General features: G+C 44.5%; 1 protein-coding gene across 2 annotated transcripts in view; it reads left to right on the top strand.

Annotated features, from left to right (window-relative positions):
* Positions 1-22,390, top strand: part of CDC123 (cell division cycle 123) — a 46,805-nt gene that overhangs the window by 4,047 nt on the left and 20,368 nt on the right. Inside the window, exons 2-6 of one of the 2 annotated variants that reach the window (XM_047755613.1) lie at positions 772-843; positions 8,747-8,804; positions 9,045-9,077; positions 13,082-13,177; positions 15,266-15,372. In XM_047755613.1, the coding sequence (XP_047611569.1) occupies positions 772-843; positions 8,747-8,804; positions 9,045-9,077; positions 13,082-13,177; positions 15,266-15,372 (366 nt within the window). The remainder of the gene's footprint in view (positions 1-771; positions 844-8,746; positions 8,805-9,044; positions 9,078-13,081; positions 13,178-15,265; positions 15,373-22,390) is intronic. The other variant, XM_047755614.1, reaches the window with a different exon arrangement.

Below are 22,390 nucleotides of genomic sequence, written 5' to 3'. Positions count from 1 at the left end.
CCAGCCGTAATGGCTTTCAGTTTTTTAAAAAATATGTATTTCAAGATCAAAATAATAGCATTACTTTTAGGCATCTGTGTCAGGACATTCTGATGATTTATTATTACAGTAAAAAAAGCATTGTCCCGTACATTTTTCAAGTGATCTCAGGTATGGCTTTGCCAGCCCTTAATTAGCCTCATCTGAAAGGAATTAAGCTGCAGCTAGCTCACTCGGGTAAGCAGCTGTGTGGCTCCTGGGGTCAGGTGACTAGAGTCCCGCTGCAGCACATCCAAAGGCGCTGTGAATTCTTAGTCTTGCACCTTCATTGCCAACCAAACGTGGTCTCCAGATTTCAAGTCTACTTCTGCCCTCTATCTTAGAAAGTGGTCAGATGCTGAAGTCAAACCTGATTTCCTTGCTGCATTTCCCTTGTTTTTGCAAATACCTGCAGGTCTCTGATTTCTTAAAGGCACACACCCCTTGTGCTCAGACGTCTTTGGAGCTTGTTGCTTTCCTCCTGTGATTTCGGTCCAAGTTCTTTGGATTTGGCTGGTTTTTGTTTCTTTACAACAAACACAATTGAGGTAATTAGATGCACCTAATTCAGTTTACTGCAATGTTTATTGGTATTCTTCTCCAAATATCCGTCATTAACACATTCCCACTTCATGTTACAGCAAAGGAAACAAGTAATTCAGAAGCTAATTGAGGTTGGAACTTTTTCTTTCAGCTTATGGTTGATCTTTTAAAATGACGTCTTTTTTGAGTATGTACTTTTTTTTCTTTTAGTGTCATTCTTCCGCTTCCTCAGAATGTGAAGGATTATTTACTAGATGATGGAACGCTGGTGGTTTCAGGAAGGTAAGGTATATCAGAAAAAATATTCTTTAAATTTGAGCATCCAAGAATGTTGTAGTGATTAAATCTCAATGATCACCGTGTAAAATAAGGATGTTAGCTTTGGCCCCCTTCACCCTCTTTTTCCTTCCTCGTTTAAATTACGTACTGATCCGTCTTGTGTATCTTGTCAATGCTCAGTAAGATTTTCAAAACCACGTACTTCCTCCAGTGGTAATTACAGGTTGTGAAATTGAGTAATTCCTTTCATCATACCTGTAGAAAATGGGCAAGATGACTATTCCTTCTGTTCAAGGGATTCATTTATAAAGGAAAGAAGTTACCATGCGTCAGTCTTTTTAGTGAAAACTTGAAAAAGTTTCAGAATCATATACTTTAATGACATTCCTTTTTTCTTTTTCATTTTACGGCCGCACCTGCAGCATATGCATGTTCCCGGACTGCCTCAGAGCTGCCCACTGCAGGCCTCTGTCACAGCCACGGCAATGCTGGATCTGAGCCATATCTGTGACCTACACTGCAGCTTGCGGCAACACCAGATCCTTAACCCACTGAGCAGGGCCAGGGATTGAACCCACATCCTCATAGAGACAACATCAGGCCCTTAACCCACAGAGCCACAATGGGAACTCCTGTCACTTTTTTTGTTTGTTTGTTGTTTTAGGGCTGCTCTCGCGGCATATGGAGGTTCCTGGCCTAGGGGTTGAATCAGAGCTGCAGCTGCCAGCCTGCACCACAGCCACAGCCACATAGGATCCAAGCTGTGTCTGTGACCTACACCACAGCTCATGGCAGTTCCAGATCCTTAACCCACTGAGCAAAGCCAGGGATCAAACCTGTGTCCTCACGGATACCAGTCGGGTTTATTACTACTGAACCACAACGGGAAGTTCACTCTTTTTTTAAATAGAATTCTGGATTGGAAATAGTTTTATATCAGAATTATTGAAAATTGTCTTATTGAGGTCAAATACACTTAGCATAAAATTTACCATCTTCACTATTTTGAAGTGACAGTTCAGTGGCATTAAATACAGTAATACTGTTGTGCACCCGTCACCACCGTCCGTCTGCAGAAGTCTGGTCATCCTGTGAAACTCCTCTGTATCGGTTCAGCACGAAGCTGCCAGCCCCCTGCCACCAGCCCCAGGCAGCCACCGTTCTGCTTTCCGTACCTGTGATTCTGACGGCTCCAGATACCGCTTTCAGTGACTCCCACCGTGTCTGTCCTTCCGTGACTGGCCGATGTCCTCAAGGCTCTTCCCTGTTACAGGGTGTGCGAGCATGTCCTTCCTTTTTAAGGCCAGTGCTGCTCTGCTGGATGGATTACCGCTTTTTGGTGCATCACTTTCCATCTCCTGACCTCACTTTATTTTTCTGTGTCACATCATTTCCATGTGACGTCATTCCCTGTTAGAAGGCAGTGTTCTCGAGGACAGGGACTCAGACAGTTCTGTTCTCACCTCTTGGAACAGTGCTCGATACATATGAGGTGCGTGATATTCATTTTTTGGGTGAATGAACTTAGAAACATTTTCAGGAACATACACATATATATATACACACACATAAATAGTTGGTGTGTCAGATGCATCTTCTTTGTAGCTTTCTGGATTATAATTCTGTTTTTGGTATTCTCAACCCCTTAGTAATATGAAAATTATTCATTTAGAGCCTCACTGACTTGGAATAATTGCAGGATAAGGAGACAGAATAGTTAGGCACGTCTCGACTTCAGGATTTTATAGGCATAACTTTATTATTTTCAAATATAGGACGTGTAATAAGTTTACATAAACGAGAGCGAAAAGCAAATGCCTCTGACATCACACAGCCCGAGGCACCTGTCAGCGCTCTGATGGCAGGGGAGCTCCCGTGATGCTTTTCACCGGCCAGACGTGTGCCTGAGCTTCTGCACAGGCCAGCCCGTTAAACACTGTTACTGGGTGTGACACGGCACAGGGTACGCAGGTCGGGTAGGGACCTTGCCCTTTGGGAGCTGGCAGTCAGGCAGCGTGGGGCTGGTCTTGCAGTGCCATTGCCTACCATGTCTCTGCTACCGTCTGGCTCTCTGCCAGACGGTAGCAGGGATAAAAGACAATGTGTAAAATGTTCAGCCCAGTGCCAGCGAGTGAAAAACGTTTCCTGTACACTCTTCAGAAGTACTGTTTTCACCATCACTGATAGTCTCAGTCTGAACATGAAACAAACACATGAGTAAATATGTAAGTGAAAATTACGGTAAATGCTGTAAAGAAAACGGGGGAGGGAGTTCCCGTCGGGGCACAGTGGTTAATGAATCCGGCCAGGAGCCATGAGGTGTAGGCTGGTGGCTCCAGCTCCGATTCGACCCCTAGCCTGGAAACCTCCATATGCCGCGGGTGCCCTAGAAAAAGGCAAAAAGACAAAAAAAAAAAAAAGAAAAGGGAGGAGGACACTGACATATTCAGTTACTGGGAGGGGGTGGGCTGAGGATTGCAGGGAGCATCAAGGACACCCCGAAGAGGTGACTTAGGAGCCTCAAAAATACAGAGTTTGGGTAGAAAGCAGTCATTTGAAGGGTGAGTTGTGGTGTAGGCTGGCAGCAACAGCTCCAATTAGACTCCTAGCCTGGGAACCTCCATATGCTGCAGTCGCAGCCCTAGAAAAGGCAAAAAGACAAAAAAGAAAAAAAAAAAAGAGAACGTATTTCAGAAAGTGGAAGTCCTAGGTGAATGCTTTTTTTTTTTTTTTAAATGCTTTCTTTAAGTTTGCAAATTGTTACACAGAAATTAAAAGGCACAACAAGGCTCTGAAGCTAATTTTCTTGAGTTTCATCTCCCAGGAAGTAAGTGTGGCCTTTCTGCTCTTCCAGCTCCTCGTCCCTCTGCTTTGCCTGCCACCCAGACCCTTTCTCCTCCCTGAGTAGACTTGGGTCACGTGAGATAGAGCATCTGCCGTGGCCCAAATGTTTGTGTGACCGTCACATTCATGGCTTGAAATCCTCACCCTGCATGATAGTGGGTATTAGAAGGGAAGGCCTTTGGGAGGTGCGAGGTCTTCCCGAGGATGACGTCTTCATGAATGGGTTAGTGCCCTCATGAAAGCGACCCCACAGAATTCTCTAGGCCCTTCTGCCGTGTTGAGGACACACGAAGTGGCCATCTGCAGCCTGGAAGAGAGCCTCACTAGAATCCAACCCGCCGGTACCCTGATCTGGGACTTCCAGCCTTCAGAACTGTGGAAAATAAATTCTTGCTTCTAAGCCACTCAGTCTGTGCTGTTTGGTTCTAGCAGCTTGAACAGACTAAGACAATATCCAGCTTTAAACGTAGCTTAATGCATGGGGCAGGTACATTATTTCACATAATGAGAGGCCGTAAGACATGGCGATCATTGGTGAGTTTACAAGTTCAGTGCTGCTAGGACTCAAAATTCAGCCTGTCTGAGTTTCTAGGCTTTCGCCTCCGGTGTCCAGGGTTGCTGTAGTGTCCAGTGCCACGTGCTGACACTGCCATCTCCAGCAGCCAGGACGAACGAGACCCGGTCTCACATCCCTGTGTAAGAGCAGGGAGCACTTAGCCGGAGCCCTCTGGCCCCGTTGGTCAGGGTTGGGCCCTCACTGGGGAGGGAGATGAAGAACCATGGTCGGCTGCACCAGCCTGTGGTCACCATTGCTGTTGGTTGGAAGTCCGTAGAGCGCACGGGGGCTTAGCATCTGAACACGGCGGAGCTGAAGGGAAATGGTGGTTGGGGTCGGCTGTAGCCCCACCGCCTTCACGCCTCCTCTCCCATGCCCTTCACTCCAGACTGTGAGCGCTCTTAAGTGTCTTGTCTACACTCATAACTTAGCCAAGAGTCTGGGCTCAGTTAATACCTGTTGAGTGACTGAATGAGCGAATGAACATGGTTACTGGGCTCTTTCCCATGGTGGCTGATACTGAGCGAGTGAGTAAGTGGTGTAGACCAAGGGTGATAACTGGGTTATCCTCTCTGCCAACTGTACTCTACTGTCAGTGGTTTCCAGGAGTGACGTGTTGAGAACGTCCCTGAGGCTGCATCCAGGGTTCCGTGAAAAGAGCCCTGGTTTGGTCAGCTGTGCCTGCAGTGGGTGTGGGGCGGGAGGCTGGGGCCATGCATTTCTGGTATAGACTGTGATCCGTTTTCATTGCGATGTTGGGAGTCTACTCTGAGATGGGAGCTGAGGTCCTGCTTCAGGAGTCCGGGCTTCGTCGGTACCCACGTCAAAGGTGTGAATAAATAGGTGTCTGTTTTTTGGAATCAAAGTGCCCGGAGTTCTGTTAAGCTGTATTTTTGGAGTTTAAGTAACCCCTGCAAGCTGGGGTGAGGCTTGACCTGAGTTCACGGTTAACTCTGATTCAGATGGTTTGAGTCAGTGCTTCCAAGTAGGTGCTAAGCTCCACTGTGCCTCCTTAGTCCCAGATTCGTTCTTTGCTGACCAGTCTCCCTTCAGGAAAAGGGTCATAGACGCCAGTTGTGAAACTTGTTGGCTACGCCCGTGTTTTGGATCTTCACATCTCTGCAGCGTAGCTGCTGTTATCCCGGTTTTACGGATGGGCTTCTGGTGGCACGCTCCCGACTAAGAGTGGCAGAACCGACGTCCAGACGATGTCTGTCTGCCTCCAGCGCCAATGTTGTCACGTGTCCCATGGCGCTTAGGAACCAGCTCAGTGATAAAATATGGAATACTTCTACATATCATCATGTTTTGATCAGCTCATTCCTTGGTGTTTAGAGGTTTACCTTGGAAAGCAAGCCTAGTAAACCTGGCAGTGTAAACCCGCATTGTCTTTTCCAGGTCTGGGACATCTCATGGTTGGCATTGCAGTAAGCTCTTCCGGAGAACTGTATGAGTGCACTGATTGCAAATATGATTTTAGAAATGTGTTTTCTGATATTCATGAATCAAAAGTGGTGTTTTGGAGCGATAAGTACCTTTTCAAGTTCATTGAGTACCTTTTGTATTGTTATTTCATGATAATCCCCTGTGTTACCGAAACTTAGTGGCTTACAACAATAACCGTTTTATTTGTCAGTGCTGCTCAGCTGACTATTGAGAGACAGTTCTTCTTGGGTCTCTGCATGTCTTGCAAGTAGAGGCACTGACAGCTTTTGTTCTTGATTATCTTTTCAAGGGTGTTTATGCAGCAGATGGCCTTGGAAGTCAGAGATGGTGTCTCCTTAGCAGAGAGTAGCCTTGTTTACTGTCTAGTACAAATAAAGACAGTGACTCCCCTTGGGTCAAAGCCTGACCCAAGTTTACTGCAGCTCATAAAAGATGAGATTCTCTAAGTTCAGGGTTGCTTAGTTGTCACACAAACCTGGGCCTCTCCTTGGCACGGGGCTTGAGGGTCCAGAGGGAACGGATGCAGAGATGGAGCACGTGCTTCCTGCCATGCTGTGAGTGAGAGGCCTTTGTTTCTGACCCTTGAGTCTTCGTCTGCCAGAGCCCACGCATTGTGGCAGGCTGACTTGCTCGCTTGCACGTAGAGTGAAACCTCACAGCCTCCATGGTTTTCCACGCTGAGTCTTGTCTTGGTCTGGCCGAGGTCATTCGCGGCTGTAGTCATCCAGCCTAACTGGATGGTTTTAAGATGGCCTCACTCAGGTCTGGGCTTCTCTTTCCATGTGGTCTCTCATCTTCAGACTCCCTTTAGCTCCTTTGCACAGGGGTGACAGCGTTCCAGAAACGTGAGTGCAGAAGCTGTGCGGACTTTTGACACCTAGGCCCAGAATCATGGTGACATCCCTGTGTCCTTTGTTGGTCGGTCACAACGAGTCCTGAAGCCAGTCCACGTTAAAGGGCTGGGGAGGCACCGGCACAAGGACATGTCAGCGAGATGGGAGGGGCTGTGGCCACCTTTGTACATCATCCAGGTTCTTGTTTTTGTTTTTCGTGTTCACTGTGATGTGTACTTGGTGGACCCTTTCATTCTTGAGACTTAGATATATATGTTTTTTCTTTTTTGGCTGCCCTGCCACATATAGAGATCCTGGCCGGGAATCCGGTCCGAGCCACAGTTGTGATCTCAGCTGCAGCAACGCCAGTTCCTTCACCCACTGTGCCAGGTCGGGGATCGAACCTGCTGCACCAGTGCTCCAGAAATGCCGCCGATCCCATTGTTCCACAGCGGGAGCTCCAAGACTTACATTTTTTAGTTTTGGAACATTTAAAAATATTATATCTTTGATAATTTTCTCTTGTTTTCTTGCTTCTCTTTCTGAAACTCCTGTTATTTATTTATTTCTTTTTATTTTTTGTTTTATTTTTTGTCTTATTAGGGCCACACTCACAGGCACCCGAGGCATTGTGGAGGTTCCCAGGCTAGAGGCCAAAATGGAGCTGTAGCTGCCAGCCTGCACAACAGCCACAGCAATGTCAGATCCAAGCTCATGGCAACACCAGATCCTTAACCCACTGAGGGAGGCCAGGGATCAAACCTGTGTCCCCATGGATGCTAGTCAGAGGCATTTCTGCTGAGCCACGACGGGAACTCCGTGGAACCCCTCTTATTTAGATGTTGGATCTGCTGGATTAATTCTCTGAATTGTATTGTTTCTTCTCTATTGTTTATCTTTTTGTCTTCTTAGTTCTACTTTCTGGAGAATTTCCTTGATTTTGCTATTCATTCGGTTGAACTTTTAAGTTCCAGCTGCCCTGTTCTCAGCTTCTACAATACAAGTTCAGTCTTGTCCTCTGTTCTTCTCTCATGGGTGTGATATCATCTTTTATCTTTGAGGATATTTATGATTCTAAAAATATTTTTCATCTGGTTCCTTTATTGTCTCTGTTTTGTCTGTGTACTTTTTCCTTTTTAAAAACTTCTTTTCCCTCTTCAGTTCGTGGGGGCTTTAGTTGCTCGGCCCTGCCGGGTGAGGAAGACTGGGTGTGTCTTCCTGCCCCTTGCATAGACTTTACACGGGTCACCCCTGTCGGAGCCCAGGCTACGGTCCCACCTGGCGTGAGCCCCAGGTCTGCCCAGTGCTCCCTGGGTGGTCCCCTCATTCACCTTCTGTTTTCCAGACTTTGGTTATCGTCGCTCTTCTGCAGTCGTCTCCTCTTTGGTCTTTTTTCCCCCTTGGGATCTTTTAAATCGTTTTCGTGGCATCTTAAGAGGGAACATCAAGATCGTTGAATGTCCGTGGTCACCCGGAAGCCCCCCTTTGCCTTTTTCTGTGGTTTCTCAGGCAGATCCTTGGCCGGCTCTCCCTCGGATTAGCGTCTGTGTTGGATGGTGGGAGCGAGCTGCTCGCAGGCTCAGGACCTGTCGCGGAGTGTGTTCGGGAGGGCTGGGCAGTGCCCTTCAGCCTTTGCTTCGCCCCAGGCAGTGGAGACTGGCTGCTCATGGCCCTTTCAACACCTGCTTCCCTCACCGGCTGCTTCTAAGACGGCGTGTCTAGGGGTTTTCTCTCTCTCCCGTGCTCTGCAGAGCTGCCAGTCCAGACCCAGCAAACGTGCTGTCTCACCGTATCAACCAAAGGTTCCTGGGTGTCCCCACAGGTGTCCAGAACAGTTCCTTTTGTCCCCCCTTCATCCGGTCTGAGCGGCCTCGTCTAGACAGCCCTTGCCTTGTCTCGGGATTCAGTCTTCTAGCTGATTCTCAGTGTCCTCAGAGGTGGAGTTTCCGTTTTTCTTTACCTTGTTTCTAGCGATTTCTGAGAAGAGGGCAGGAAATTTTTATTCCACCATCTCTTATTGGACGTGTGCTCTCATTAATTTCATTTTGGTTTTTCTTAGTTCTGTCTCAAAAATGGACTTCCCCTAAATTATTCTCCAATTCTCAGGCTATCTCTTCTTCTTCTTCTTTTTTTTAATATGTATACATATATGCTTGGCACACATGGCATTATGACCGCATGGCAGCAAAGCTTTTTCTTGCTCAGTTTTTGCTCTGTGTTCTTCCAGGGAAGATCCGCCAGCACGTTCTCAGCCAGACAGTGATGATGAAGCAGAAGAAATACAGGTTGGTTCACCATAAAGTAGCTCTTGCGCAGACTGTTCTGATTGAAATGCTCTCTGAAATGGATCTGGCTTTTGAGAGCTTAGCCTCCTTTCTCTAAAGTAAGAAATTACACAAAAACCTCGCTTGGACGTCTGTGTTGTGTTCAGGAAGAGCTGTCTCATGTGGATGTGTCATTTTCAGATGGAAGCCCAGCACACGACCTCTTTTTAACCTTCTGTCTCCTTCCTCTTCCCCCTACAGTGGTCGGACGACGAGAACACAGCCACGCTTACGGTAAGATCGGGTGCTGTCGGGTTTCAACACAGCGCTCCCCAAGTTCCCATTTACTCATCATTTCAAGCTTTTATTTATTATTTTGGAAAATAACTTCATTGTTTACAGACAAAACATGGCCTGCCCTTTTTTCCCGTTGATTTTAAAGAATATATCTTAAATGCATGCTTGAGGCTTTGACTTGTTTCTGGTAAGCTCCCAAAGAAAGAATCAAGCCTAACACTAAACTCTGAGTTTCCCAGATCTGTGGAATCGAAATTAAATTGAGAATCTATATTTGTGTATTCAGGTATATTAAAATGGCATAAAAGTGATAGTTTCTTGCAATGAGAGTATGTAACTTGAACCAGTGTCTTGTATAAAAATGTAGAAGTTGCTTGAGTGTGTTTTAGTCTTTCAGGCTAGGTGTGCTGTTAAATTCAACTTAGAATAGGTTTTAAAGAAGTGTTTTTAGGAGTTCCTGCTGTGGGGCAGCAGGGTAAAGATCCTGTTGTCTCTGAGGTGGCACAGGTTCAATCCCTGGCCTGGCGCAGTGGGTTAAGGATCTGGCATTGTGGCAGCTGTGGCATAGGTACAGCTGCGGCTCAGGTTTGATCCCTGGTCTGGGCACTTCCATATGCCGCAGGTGCAGCCGAAAAAGAAAAAAAAAAAAAAGTCATTTTTTAAAGGAATGAGAGTATTTCTAGAAATATGGTAGGCAAAAGAAGCTCCTCATACTTTGAGATAAATGAGGAAGGTTTCTATAAACTTCCTCCAAATGAGGGTCACGTCACTGTAAAGGAAGCTCCTTTCCAGGAGGGTGTCTTGTGATACAATTCTAAGTGAGAGAAAGTGGCCGAGAGCATACATATCAAATGACAGCACGTCTGTTAAGTTTTTAAAATGTTATATTTTATGGACAGGCACACGTAGCCGCAGCATAAAGTCCTGGATAGAAGAACATGCCTGACCTGTGCCGCTGGCTGCCTGGGGCAGAGGGAGGACTTGGAGGAGAGTGGGGAGCCTGGGCGCTCCATTCGTGTCTGTGATGTTTTTTCCTTAAGAAACTTAAAGGTCTGGATCAAGTATGTCGGGTTATTGAATGTATGGATCCAGATATCTATGCACACATATGTAGTATATTTAAAACATTTAATTTATGATTAAAACCAATTTTTAAAAGAAATACCCTTCTGAACAGGTGGGTATGGGGGACTGTGGTGGGTAAAGTTGGAAAGATAGGTGAGTTTGGATCCTGAGAAGTCCCCAGATGTGATTTAAAGTGTGGATTTCATCCCCCTTAAAAAGGGCACCTTTTCTCAGACAACTGATGTTGTCATGCGCATTTCAAATCAACTCAGTGAGCTATGAGCTTGAATGAACCCTCCTGCTAGTTAAATCTGTTAAAAAAATCATTCCCAGGAAAATGATTTAACACACGTTGAGGAGCTTCTGTTGTGGCTCAGCGGTTAACAAACCCAACTAGTATCCATGAGGACACAGGTTCAATCTCTGGCCTCGATTAGTGGGTTAAGGATCTGGCGTTGCCTTGAGTTGCGATGTAGGTTGCAGACGCAGCTCGGATGGTGGCTACAGCTCCAATTCAGCCCCTAGCCTGGGAACCTCCATATGCTGCAGGTGTGGCCCTAAAAAGACCCCCCCCCACACACACACACGTTGAAAGCTTTATTGAACTCATGAGGGAACTAGGCCATTGTCATAACTGGCTCACAAGAAAACCCAAAGGAAAGATATATTCACAGATAGGGGTATTGAATATGTCAATAAGGCAGCACTGGCTTTGCCTCGTGCAGGACGGGAGGGGAGGCAGCTGGGTTTCTACCGTGCAGCATCCGGAAGAAATACTTCTCGTTGACGTCACTTACCTGTAACTTACCAAGCTGTGCACGCGCTGGCAGACCCAGCTAGGATCGGGTGACCCAGAAAGCGCTGTGTGTATATAATACGTAGTCTTCCCCTGAAGCATAAATTATTTTGGACCGTGCGTAAACTTTTTATCATTTACATTGACTTGAGGATCCCTACGGCAGGATTTCTTTAAGTTGAATAACCTGAGGACTTGAGGGAGTCGATCACCTCTCTTAATGTTTATTTTTGGCTGCAGCCATGGCACATGGAAGTTCCCAGGCCAGGGGTCGAACTCACACCACAGCAGTGACAATGCCGAGTCCTTAACCACTAGGCCACCAGGGAACTCCCAGTCAGCTCTTTTAAAATGTTATTATTATATTTTATAATGACCATAAATGAAGTGTACCCTTTAAACATTGTGAATTACTATATATCTTATACCTGTAACTTCTATAAGAAAAAAATTTAATACAGGAATATAAAACAACCCTTAAAGGTGAAGTTTTGTGGGTTGGGGAGAATGAATTGTTTTGTTTTTGAAGATCAAATCCCTCATGTTGTAAAATTTGCATAACTGTGCTGTTTATCAGAAATATCACTGAGGCAGATCTTTGCTGGCTGTTTTTGTTGGACAGAGCTCTAGGCAAGCCAAACCAGCAACTTCAGGGGATTTTAGGAAATGATTGGCCTAACAGAAATCATTCTCGTTCTGATGGGGGGAGGCGAATGGAAGATGAAGGACTCAGGGCTCTTACTCATTTTGAAGGCCTCCCTGTGTGGCTGCAGTGTAACTTCACGTGTCTAAGTTGAAGTTGAGTGAGGAAAAAAGGAAGTCCCAGCCCCGCTCCCCATCTCTCCCTTTACTCGCCGGCCTATTGCTTAAAGGAATATATTCCTTTTTTTTTTTTTTTTTTTAACTTTTTAACTTTTCATTTTTTGGTCTGTTTCCCGCACATAGTTTTTTCTCTTGTCATAATCGGGTTGGATCTCAGGAATCAGCATAAGCCTTTTTTTTGGGGGGGGAAAGTGTGGTTATTATTGCTGAATAACAAGCCACCCTAAAACTTTATGGCTTGAGATAATACTAATCATTTCTTTTTTTACATTGCAAAAACATGTTATATGCTTTTTAAAGGTTGTACTTCATTTATAGTTACTGGGAAATACTGCCTGTCTTCCCTGTGTTGAACGGTACTATGTCATTGTAGCCTGAATTACACCTAATATTTTGTACCTCTCCCTCCTTTAGCTTATTCTAGGCCTCTTCTACCTCCTTTTCTCCCTGTGGAAGAACTTATCTCGCCTGGACTTTTTCAGTATTTGCAGTTGCCCAGTAGGAGGCAGCAAATATAAAGGGATAACGCCACAGCAGTGCGTCACTGCTGGTATTTTTGTATTCTTGGCTCCCCTGCAGGCTCCACATTGTCTCAGGTTCCCCTTTTCTCTGCTTCATCCGTGTGCTCCTTTGATGGTGACATAAGGCTCAAGGGAGAGCATCCGCTGTGTTTCTGTTTACTTCCCAATTGAAATGACACTTAGCATGTTTTGGTTACTTGCCCATATAAAATACGTGTTTTAAAAGCAACCAAAAAGGAAAGAGCATTTTAACTTCACCAGCATCCTATTCTGGAGTTTTGTTTATATTAAAACTTGTCTGGAAATAGCAGTGTTTAAATACAGTTAACCACGTAATTTATTTCTCATTCTCATGAAGCCTTTGTGGGGATATGTCCAAGAATCTTTTCCCGCACATGGAAAGGCTTCTGGCCCTTTCAATACAAGGTACTGCTTCCGAGAACTGGAGTATATGTGCAGGTGATGTTGCCTCTGTCTCTCTTCACTTAATATTTCTGAGAAGACCATTCCTTCCTTCCTCACACCCCCAGATGCCTGCTGTCATCTGCCTCTTTAGCTTCGTGGGTCTCATCGGTTTTGGAAAGTGCTGTTTTGACACTTGTTATCCTTTTCCCTTTCTGACCAACGTTATTCAATCATTGATTTTATTTAGCTGCGTTCAGAAATTCTGATACTAATATGGATTCTAAATTATTTTTAATGCCCTGAAGGGTGGAACCTTGAGATTTGAATCTTGTTTTCTGTATTTATTGTGATGATGGTGACTTGCCCAAATGACTTCTTCTTTCTCTCTGTAGGCACCAGAATTTCCCGAGTTCACCACTAAAGTCCAAGAAGCTATCAATTCCCTGGGGGGCAGTGTGTTTCCTAAGCTTAACTGGAGTGCCCCAAGGGTAGGAACGCCTCTCTGAATCTCTGACTGTGTGAATGGGCTGTGTTTTACTCTTGTGTTTGCTTTTACATCCCCACGGAGGGTCTGCTTACATTCCTGATTCTAGGGACGATGCTGTGGAATTTATTTTTATTTTCCCTGTTATTTACTTTTCTTGATTTCCAATGCATGTTCTTGGGTCTGTGAAATACTTAGATATTTTGGTAAAAGACAGCTTTAATCTCTTGTGTTGCCGATCTCATTAGAAATCTAAAGAAAGCCTTTCTCTGCCCTTTTCAGAATTTTAGCTCTTCGGTGTGGTGGAGAAATTGTTCTCTATTGCAAAGTAATAAAAATTAAAATGTCACAGGATCTAGAAATAGAGCAGTTTGACAAATTGATGGACATGTTCTTAAAGTGTGTTTTATTATTTCAACATTGCATTGACAAGATTGTTATTTTTTAAGTTAAAGTCTGGGGAAAATTCATTTTTTCTACTCCCGTAGAAAACAGTTTTTATGTCAGCAAAACTCACTTAAGGAATCAGGACTTAACCTGCATTTTCAGAAATCATCTCCTGTGCTTACCTTTTCTTATTCTAAAATGAATGATCAGTTGCACCTAATCTAATTTTTATTTTTACTTATAAAAATTGGGGATACACATACATAGTTTAAATTTTTGAAAGATCTGGAAGCTTGCTGCAAGCGTCCACCCGTCCCGACAGCTGTTTTGCTTCACCATTTCCCACTCCTCAGAGGCAGCTGCTTTCACATATTTTAGTGCATCTTTTGTCATTTTCCTCTCCTTCTTTATTCTCCCATCCTAGGTGCTTAGTACCAACTTCCCGCCTGAGAGCAGGGAGATCCAGCTCTTCCATCTCCTGTCTCACTACTTTCTACTCCGCTGTCCTCAGTTGTGGGAGCAGCACCCTTTGATTAGATCCCTAGTCACTGATTCTCACATCACGATTAGGCAGACACTGCGTACGCATCTGATACCCACCATGCTACTGTTCCTTGAGTCTTCTTATCAACATTTTGTTTTCCCCAGCGTTAATAATTACCTCGTTGTATTCAGCTGTGTATTTTTCTGTGTATAGACTGTTGTTTCATTGGGGTTCAGTATGTGCATTCAGTGTTTCATCTTTAATCAGAAGTTCCTCTCTTTTTCATTGGGAGAAATTTTAAAGAAGTTATTATCAAGGAGTTACGAAACTCATTTTTAGTTTACATGCAATCAGGGATTCGAATCATTGTTTACTGTTGATCCAGCTTGAGGCTTTCCAGTGGGATGGGTAGATTTATTTGTGGTCTTAAGTTATTCCTTTGTCCACTTTTTTTTTTAATTGAGTGCCTACTCTGCCGCTGATTTCTTTCATACAGTGGGGATAATTGGACAGTTTTTTGCAGTCATTGGTTCTCTCACGCTTACATTGCTGTCCTGTGTTTGGCATGTCTATAGAAGAAGTATGTTTTTAGAATGACTTGATTATTCTCTTATTTTCAGGCGTGTTCACTGAACTGTGTGCCTCCTCTATCCACTGTTTTTACTTTTTTTTGATTCATATGTGTGAGGCATTCACCATTTAAAATGGCTGTGGTTCAGAATGTGTCACCTCCTGTCTCCCAGATTTGATAGGAGAGACAGGAGGTCTGAACTGCTCCCGTCACCAGTTTCAGTGTCCAGCTGACTCTCCCCAGAAAGAAGCAGCAGCCAAGCTTCTCTGATTTTTTGGAGGGTAGCCAGCCAGGCTGTTTCTTTCTACCTGGATCTTCTAGCTGAAACGTCAGCGTTTCTCGTGTCTCTTCATCCCCTTCTTTCATCGTCAGTAAGGAGGACACAGGGAAGTGCTTGGGCCTGAGCTGGAAGGTGAGGAGGCCCAGAACGTCTCCCCTCAAGACCGAGGGTCCCACATGCAGTGCTGGTGCCCTTCCTTGTTTAGTAGTGGAATGTGACATTTGGCAGCATAGCTAACATTTCTTACTTGACTCTTTCTTTTCGAAACCCTTGAAATAATCGGCATTGTTGATTTTGTATATCGGCCTGAACTGCATTCATAGCAGCCAACCTGGAGTATTTACTAAGTAGCATGTGCTTTGTTATTTAGGATGCATACTGGATAGCGATGAACAGCTCTCTGAAATGTAAAACCCTCAGCGACATCTTTCTGCTCTTCAAGAGTTCCGATTTCATCACTCGTGACTTCACCCAACCGTAAGTGTGTCTCTCTTGGGCTCTGAGTTGTGGTACTTGTGCGTTGTTTTAGTACTCGTGAGTTTTTCTACGGATGGAATTCCATTAGTGCTGGGTAAACAAGAGCCGTATAACGGGCCGTTTCATTTTCTCAAATGACATATTAAAGCAATCCTTTCTTTTCTTTTGACAGCAAATGCTGTACAGTGAATATCCCTAAATATCAAGGGGCTTCTAAATATCTGCCCAGTAAATATATTGATAATTTTTTTCTAATTATGCAACCAATTTATGCTTATCACAGAAAAGTGAAAGTAGGGACTACAGCTAAATCAAAACAGGTAAAACAAAAGCATTCAGGATCTTACATTCAGTTGGTTTTATATGCTTCCAGAACGCTGTCTATGCATAGGTATAATATAGATACACGCCTCTTACTGTATCCTAATTTTTAAGAACAAAAGTGGGATGATAGCAATCATAGTTCACTGCTTTTACACTTATCAGCATGCAAAACAAACATCTTTATGTGTCATTAAATACTTAAATGCATCATTATTTTGAACTTGCTTCAGAGTGTTCTACTGGATAGCTGTGTGTCATTCACCAGTGCTCCCTTCTTATGTATCGTCCTGCGGTGCATGCCCTTGAGCTGAGTCCTTGTGAGCGTTCCTGGTGGTCCCCTTGGGATGGACTGCCCTTCCCCCACCCCGCCCCGCTGCCACTTAGCCCACAGCTCATCTTCACCGCAGGCGGGCAGGCAGGCAGGCAGCACCCTGCATGGCTGAGCTGTAGGCGACCTCTTCATGCTTCTTTGGTTCTGCCCTCAAACAGCAGTTAGTCTATATTTCTTGTCCCACCCTGTTTTCAATCCGAAATCTCAAACCACTCTTTAAGCTGATCGCTGAAATAAAGCATATCAAAAACATCTAGAAACTAAGCAGGTGCATGGGTGAAAAGACCGTGTATACATGCCACTTCCCCCACCTGCCCAGGTCAGCTTGCCCTGCCCCTTCAGCCCCTTTCAGTCTCAGATCCTGTTTTGAAGAAGACCCTGATTTAAAGAAAATACATTTCCTGAAAGTCGGTTGTGCATCACCTCTTTTGCATCTGGTTCTGCAGCTCAGGCGTGTATGTGGTTTTAGCATCACATTACTTAAAGAAAATGAAGTTAAATAATAATAAATGAATGTCATTGTATTGCAGTTTATTATGAAAAGGACTTTACCTGTATTGGTTTTTCTGGTTCATTTATAGGAAAAGCTTCAAGTTGTTTTGACATTTAGCTGTCAGCCTTTTTTTGGTTGTATTGTCACAGGTGTTATTAGGTATTTGCTTTAGTAGTAATGCAGCGAGATTTTAATTCTGGGGGATGATCCTCTGATTAGAGGAAGTCATGGCTCTCCCTTTTTTTGCCATCGTAGAGCTTTTTGACATCTAGTGCTTTTGAAAAGAGGCCTTGGAATATGTTACATTAAAAATAATCTGTACTCATTAATTCATTGGATATGGATTTTTATGCATCTTTAATGTGAGTTGCCTTGAGCATGTGAGGATATCATTTCCTTTCCAACCGTTATAAATCACTTCTTATTCTCTGCTGTTTGTTGTTGTTGTTGTTGTTGTTGTTGTTGTTGCTGCTATTTCTTGGGCCGCTCCCCCGGCATATGGAGGTTCCCAGGCTAGGGGTTGAATCGGAGCTGTAGCCACCGGCCTACGCCAGAGCCACAGCAACGCAGGATCCGAGCCGCGTCTGCAACCCACACCACAGCTCACGGCAACGCCGGATCGTTAACCCACTGAGCAAGGGCAGGGATCGAACCCGCAACCTCATGGTTCCTAGTCGGATTCGTTAACCACAGCGCCACGACGGGAACTCCTCTCTGCTGGTTTTTAAAATCATCTTTGCAGTATATCGACTGGCTGGCTCCTTGTAGCTCACCTCTCCTCCTTTGTCTTACGTCAGTTTTGCCCCGATCCCAGTGAAAGGTAGAAATAGCAGTCAGTCATTTTGCGTTTTCTACTTTCTGACTTCTGCGTGGGGAAGAAGTTAAAATGGCGAGTGAATCTGAGGGCCTGGACAAGGAGTGTTTATTCACAGAATACCATCCTTCTCCTCGAGTGAATAGTTGGGAGTTGGCAGGACAAACACCAAGCTCTGAGCTGGCAGGCCTTTCAGACAGGCAGTACTCATGGCACCCTTTTCTGGAAATCTTGGTCAGCAGTCAGCTGGATAACCGTTAATAAGTCTTGTTACTACATAAAAATCCCCGTTGATTGGGTCTTTAAGGAAAGATGAACTTTTGTCACAGAGGTCCTTCTGGACCCCTTAAAGATTAAATTAAGAGTATGATTCTCTAGGAGGTTCTGCTGTGGCACAGCCAGCAGGATCGCCAGCAGGATCAGCAGCGTCTCTGGAGCACCAGGATGCAGGTTCAACCCCCAGCCCAGCACAGGGGGTTAAGAACCTAGCGTTGCTGGAGTTCCCGTCGTGTCTCAGAGGTTGACGAATCCGACTAGGAACGATGAGGTTGCGGGTTTGATCCCTGGCCTTGCTCAGTGGGTTAAGGATCCAGCGTTGCCATGGAATGTGCTATAGGTCGCAGATGCGGCTCGGATCTCGAGGTGCTGTGGCTCTGGTGTAGGCCGGTGGCTACAGCTCCGATTGGACCCCTGGCCTGGGAACCTCCATGTGCTGCAGGTGCGGCCCTAGAAAAGACAAAAAAAAAAAAAAAAAATCTAGGAGTTCCCGTCGTGGCGCAGTGGTTAACGAATCCGACTAGGAACCATGAGGTTGCGGGTTCAGTCCCTGCCCTTGCTCAGTGGGTTAACGATCCGGCGTTGCCGTGAGCTGTGGTGTGGGTTGCAGACGCGGCTCGGATCCTGCGTTGCTGTGGCTCTGGCGTAGGCCGGTGGCTACAGCTCCGATTCAACCCCTAGCCTGGGAACCTCCATATGCCGTGGAAGTGGCCCAAGAAATGGCAAAAAGACAAAAAAAAAAAAAAAGAACCTAGTGTTGCTGCAGCTGTGGCTCAGATCTGATCCCTGGCCTAGGAACTCCATATCCTGTGGGGTGGCCAACAAAGAAAAGAGTACAGTCCTTTAAATTGGACAGGATCCTGTCAATGATGTAATCTGACTCTTCCGTCAGAAAATTGAGGCCTAGGAGTTCCTGTCGTGGCGCGGTGGTTAACGAATCCGACTAGGAACCATAAGGTTGTGGGTTCGATCGCTGGCCTTGCTTGATGGGTTGAGGATCCGGCCTTGCTGTGAGCTGTGGTGTAGGTTGCAGACACAGCTCTGATTGGATCCCTAGCCTGGGAACCTCCATGTACTGCTGATGCGGCCCTAGAAAAGACAAAAAAAAAAAAAAAGAGAGAGAGAGAGAAAATTGATGCCTAGATCTGTTCTGTAATTTGTTTCTATAAACTAGCTAATAGAACCAAAACCGGAATATAACCTCAATAATACTACTCTTCTAAACGTTCTCTGTATTTTCACTTAATAAAGTTGTAAGTTCCTTTCCTAAATACTTCAAAGTAAAATATTATGGAATGAAATAAAGATAGAATATTATAGTATATAATAATATATATATTATTACATAACATTGTGAAAATTACATAAAATTATACTTTTGGGAGCTTGCTTCAATGCAAGAAAACAAGACGTTAGGATTACAAGTTAACAGAGGGCCAACTAAGAAGAATTTACACAGGTCTTTAAAAAGTACATTATTTAACAAGGAGTCTAGAGACAGGATATTTCTAGGGTTAATTCAGCATGTCATCGAGGGCACCAGGGACCAGGCTCTTTCAGTCTTTCCCTGTGTCATCCTTGGTTTATTGCCTTGGTATTTGGGTTCGTCACCTGACGGTTGTAAGGTAGCTACTGCTGTCGTAAGTATTGCGTGAAGGTGACAATAACTGCATCAAAAACAGAAGGGGTTCATTTGTTTCCACTCATTGTTCTCTGCATGTGAGCAAGCAGAGCTTTCTGGAAGCTCCCCAGGAGACTTGCAGAGAGGCTCAGGTCACACAGACAGGTTCTTAGCCTAATCCAGTAGTTGGCAGATGGAATAGAAATGCCATGATTGGCTTAGACCAGAGGCTCTCAAATTTAGCTTGCACCGGAATCATCTAGAGAATTTGGTAGAGCACAGATTGCCAGTCCCCACCCCCAGGGTTTCTGATTCGCTGGGCTAGGAGTCAGGCCCAAGAATATAGTTTTTTACAAGTTCCCAGGTGATCCCGATGCTGGGGTGTAGGCTCACGCCTGGAGGACCGTGTGCTCAGAAGGACACATGCATCACGTGCATCGCTGAGGCTCAGGGCCAGGTGTCCTCATGTGAGCAACCACCCTTCCGTTGGCAAGGAAGGAGGCTGGGACTGCCTGCTACTGCTGTCATCTGGCATGGGTAGTAAGTACTCTTGTTTTTCCTGTTGTCAAATGGTTATTGCTTTAAAAAGTTGCAGTTGACATATGACACACTTAGCATAATCTGTCTGCATTAATACTTGGTGGAATGAATTATTTGCCTAGATAAGCATTCTTTGTGATTAGACTTACCGAATCAGCAGGCTGCTTTCACTAATTATGTTATCGATGAGGTGTCACTTCAGTAGCCCAGGACCAGAAAAAAAAAAAACAAAAACCTGGTATTCATTTGACATTTAGAAGGGCTGAGTGAGTGAAAAAATGAATCTGTTCCTTGTTTCTCTGAGAGGCTTATGACTAAGGAATAGAGTTACAAGAGGTCAGGAAAGTTCACGTGTCTTAGTAATCCAAGCTCAGCTATTAATATAATTTTTATACATTTTTTATTACATTTTATACAATTTTTATACATTTTTTAAGATTATCACAAAACTATTAATCCTAAAATTCAGCAGCAAACAGTTTTGGGAGTTAAATTTTGTACTAAGTTGGACCTAACAGAACGTCTACCTTGTGATTTTTTTTTTAAGGCTTGTTTATTTGTATATTTATCTTGTCTTTTTGCCATTTGTAGGGCTGCTCCCGTGGCACATGGAGGGTCCCAGGCTAGGGGTCAAATCGGAGCTGTAGCTTCCAGCCTACACCAGAGCCACAGCAATGCCGGATCCGAGCCGTGTCTGCGACCTACACCACAGCTCACGGCAACGTGGGATCTTCAACCCACTGAGCAAGGCCAGGGATCGAACCTGCAACCTCATGGTTCCTAGTTGGATTTGTTAACCATGGAGTCATTTATTTAGATGATGATTTTCCCCCTTTAGATTGTTTTAATTTTATTGTATTTATTTTATTTTTTAATTGAAGTATCATTGATTTACAATGTTGTGTTAGATCATTATAATTTTAGATAGCACATTTTATCTCTTCTTGAAGAATTCTGCAGAAATTCAAATGAACACCCCCAGTCACCCTTGATTCAGTATCATTTTTTATCTTTCCTTTTCCGCCACCGGTGATAACGAAAGAAATGGATTCTGTACCCGAACTCTTATTTTGGATCCTGACGAGCAGCATTTTTCTTTTTTATTTCTGCCCATGACTTAATTTTTTTTTCTTATATACTTAGGTACGGTGAGGTATGATGCCGTACCTTCCAACTTTTTAGGAAGGCTTGTGAATGGGGATTGTGCCCTAGTAAATATCCGAACAAGGTGGCCCTTTAAAGCATTCATGACTTTGTATACTGCCCCTTTAGAAGCGTTTTAATGAAGACGTCTTCTCCTTACTTAGCAAAATGACCAGATTGTGATTTCCATCACTGGATTTAGGCAGCACCTAATCTGGAGTCCCTTCACAGCGTCAGGGTTCTGAGAGCCCTGCTGCTGCTGTGACGACGTCTTCCCCCATTCCTGCCACACGGCCTGGCCCGAACTAGAGAACTCACACCTTTTGAGGAGGTGACATGGTCAGTCGCTTCCTCCAAGGCCAGAAGAAATAGTCATCTCAACCTGAGTGTTTTCCACTGGCGTGGTCTCTTGGATTCCACCTCCTCGTAGCTCTTTCTTGTTTACTGTATTTAAAAACATTTTGTTGTTGTCAAAGTGTGGTCGATTTACAATGTTATGTCAGTTTCAGGTGTACAACTAAGTGATCAGTAGATTTCTTAACTGTAGCACAGCTCTCATCACAAACGTGTATCCTTTTTCATAGTTTTCCTTCTTTCCTTGCAGCAAAGCAGGTACCACATCCAGAGTTTTCTCACTGTCCACCCAGCTCTGCTCTCGTGCATTCTTACACACCGAATGTACTGCATTTGTTTTCTTTTGATGTGTGACATAGTTGGAATATTTTGATAAAAACTGTGCTGATCACAAAGTTCACAGAAGAAACTTTGTTCCCTCTTCTGACATGTTTGGGGCATCATGCATGTGCCTGTTTAGAGTGAGAGCGTTTGGCCAGAAATGCAGCCTTGAGCTTAGGGTGAGGGAACGACTTGGGAAATAGCTTAGGTGGAAATAAAGACAAACAAGGTAACATTCCTGTCTATGGCAGCTAAGCACAGTTCTTACAGTTTGGAGCTAGGAGCTTTTTTCTTTTCAAAAATTTGGATCTGGAATGTTGCTCTCCAGAATTCCTGTTAACTGGCTGACTGCAGAATGTATTAACAGTAAAATGGTATTGGAGTTCCCTTTGTGGCTCAGCAGGTTAAGACCCCGACTAGTGTCCATGAGGATGCAGGTTCGATCCCTGGCCTTGATCAGTGGGGTAAGGATCCAGCTTTGCTGTGAGCTGTGGTGTAGGTCGCAGATGGGGCTCGGATCTGCTGTGGCTGTGGCATAGGCTGGCAGCTATAACTCCGATTTGACCCCTAGCCTGCGAACTTCTGTATGCTGCAGGTGCGGTCCTAAAAAGAGGAAAAAAAAAAAAAAAGATAGTGGCATGATTTCATAGTAGCTTTCATCAGAGAAGACCTTTGGTTATTTGTTTTCTGCTTTTTTTTTTCCCCAGAGTAAATCTTTACCGTCATTGTATCTGGGAATTCTTTTATTTTGTAATTCATGTTGTAGCTTATACAACACTAACTATTTAATAACACTTGTAT

Source organism: Phacochoerus africanus, chromosome 12, assembly GCF_016906955.1.
Source record: "Phacochoerus africanus isolate WHEZ1 chromosome 12, ROS_Pafr_v1, whole genome shotgun sequence".
Lineage (NCBI taxonomy): Eukaryota > Metazoa > Chordata > Mammalia > Artiodactyla > Suidae > Phacochoerus > Phacochoerus africanus.
The sequence above is the reverse complement of the archived record's forward strand: the minus strand, read 5'-3'. Positions and strand labels throughout refer to the sequence as shown.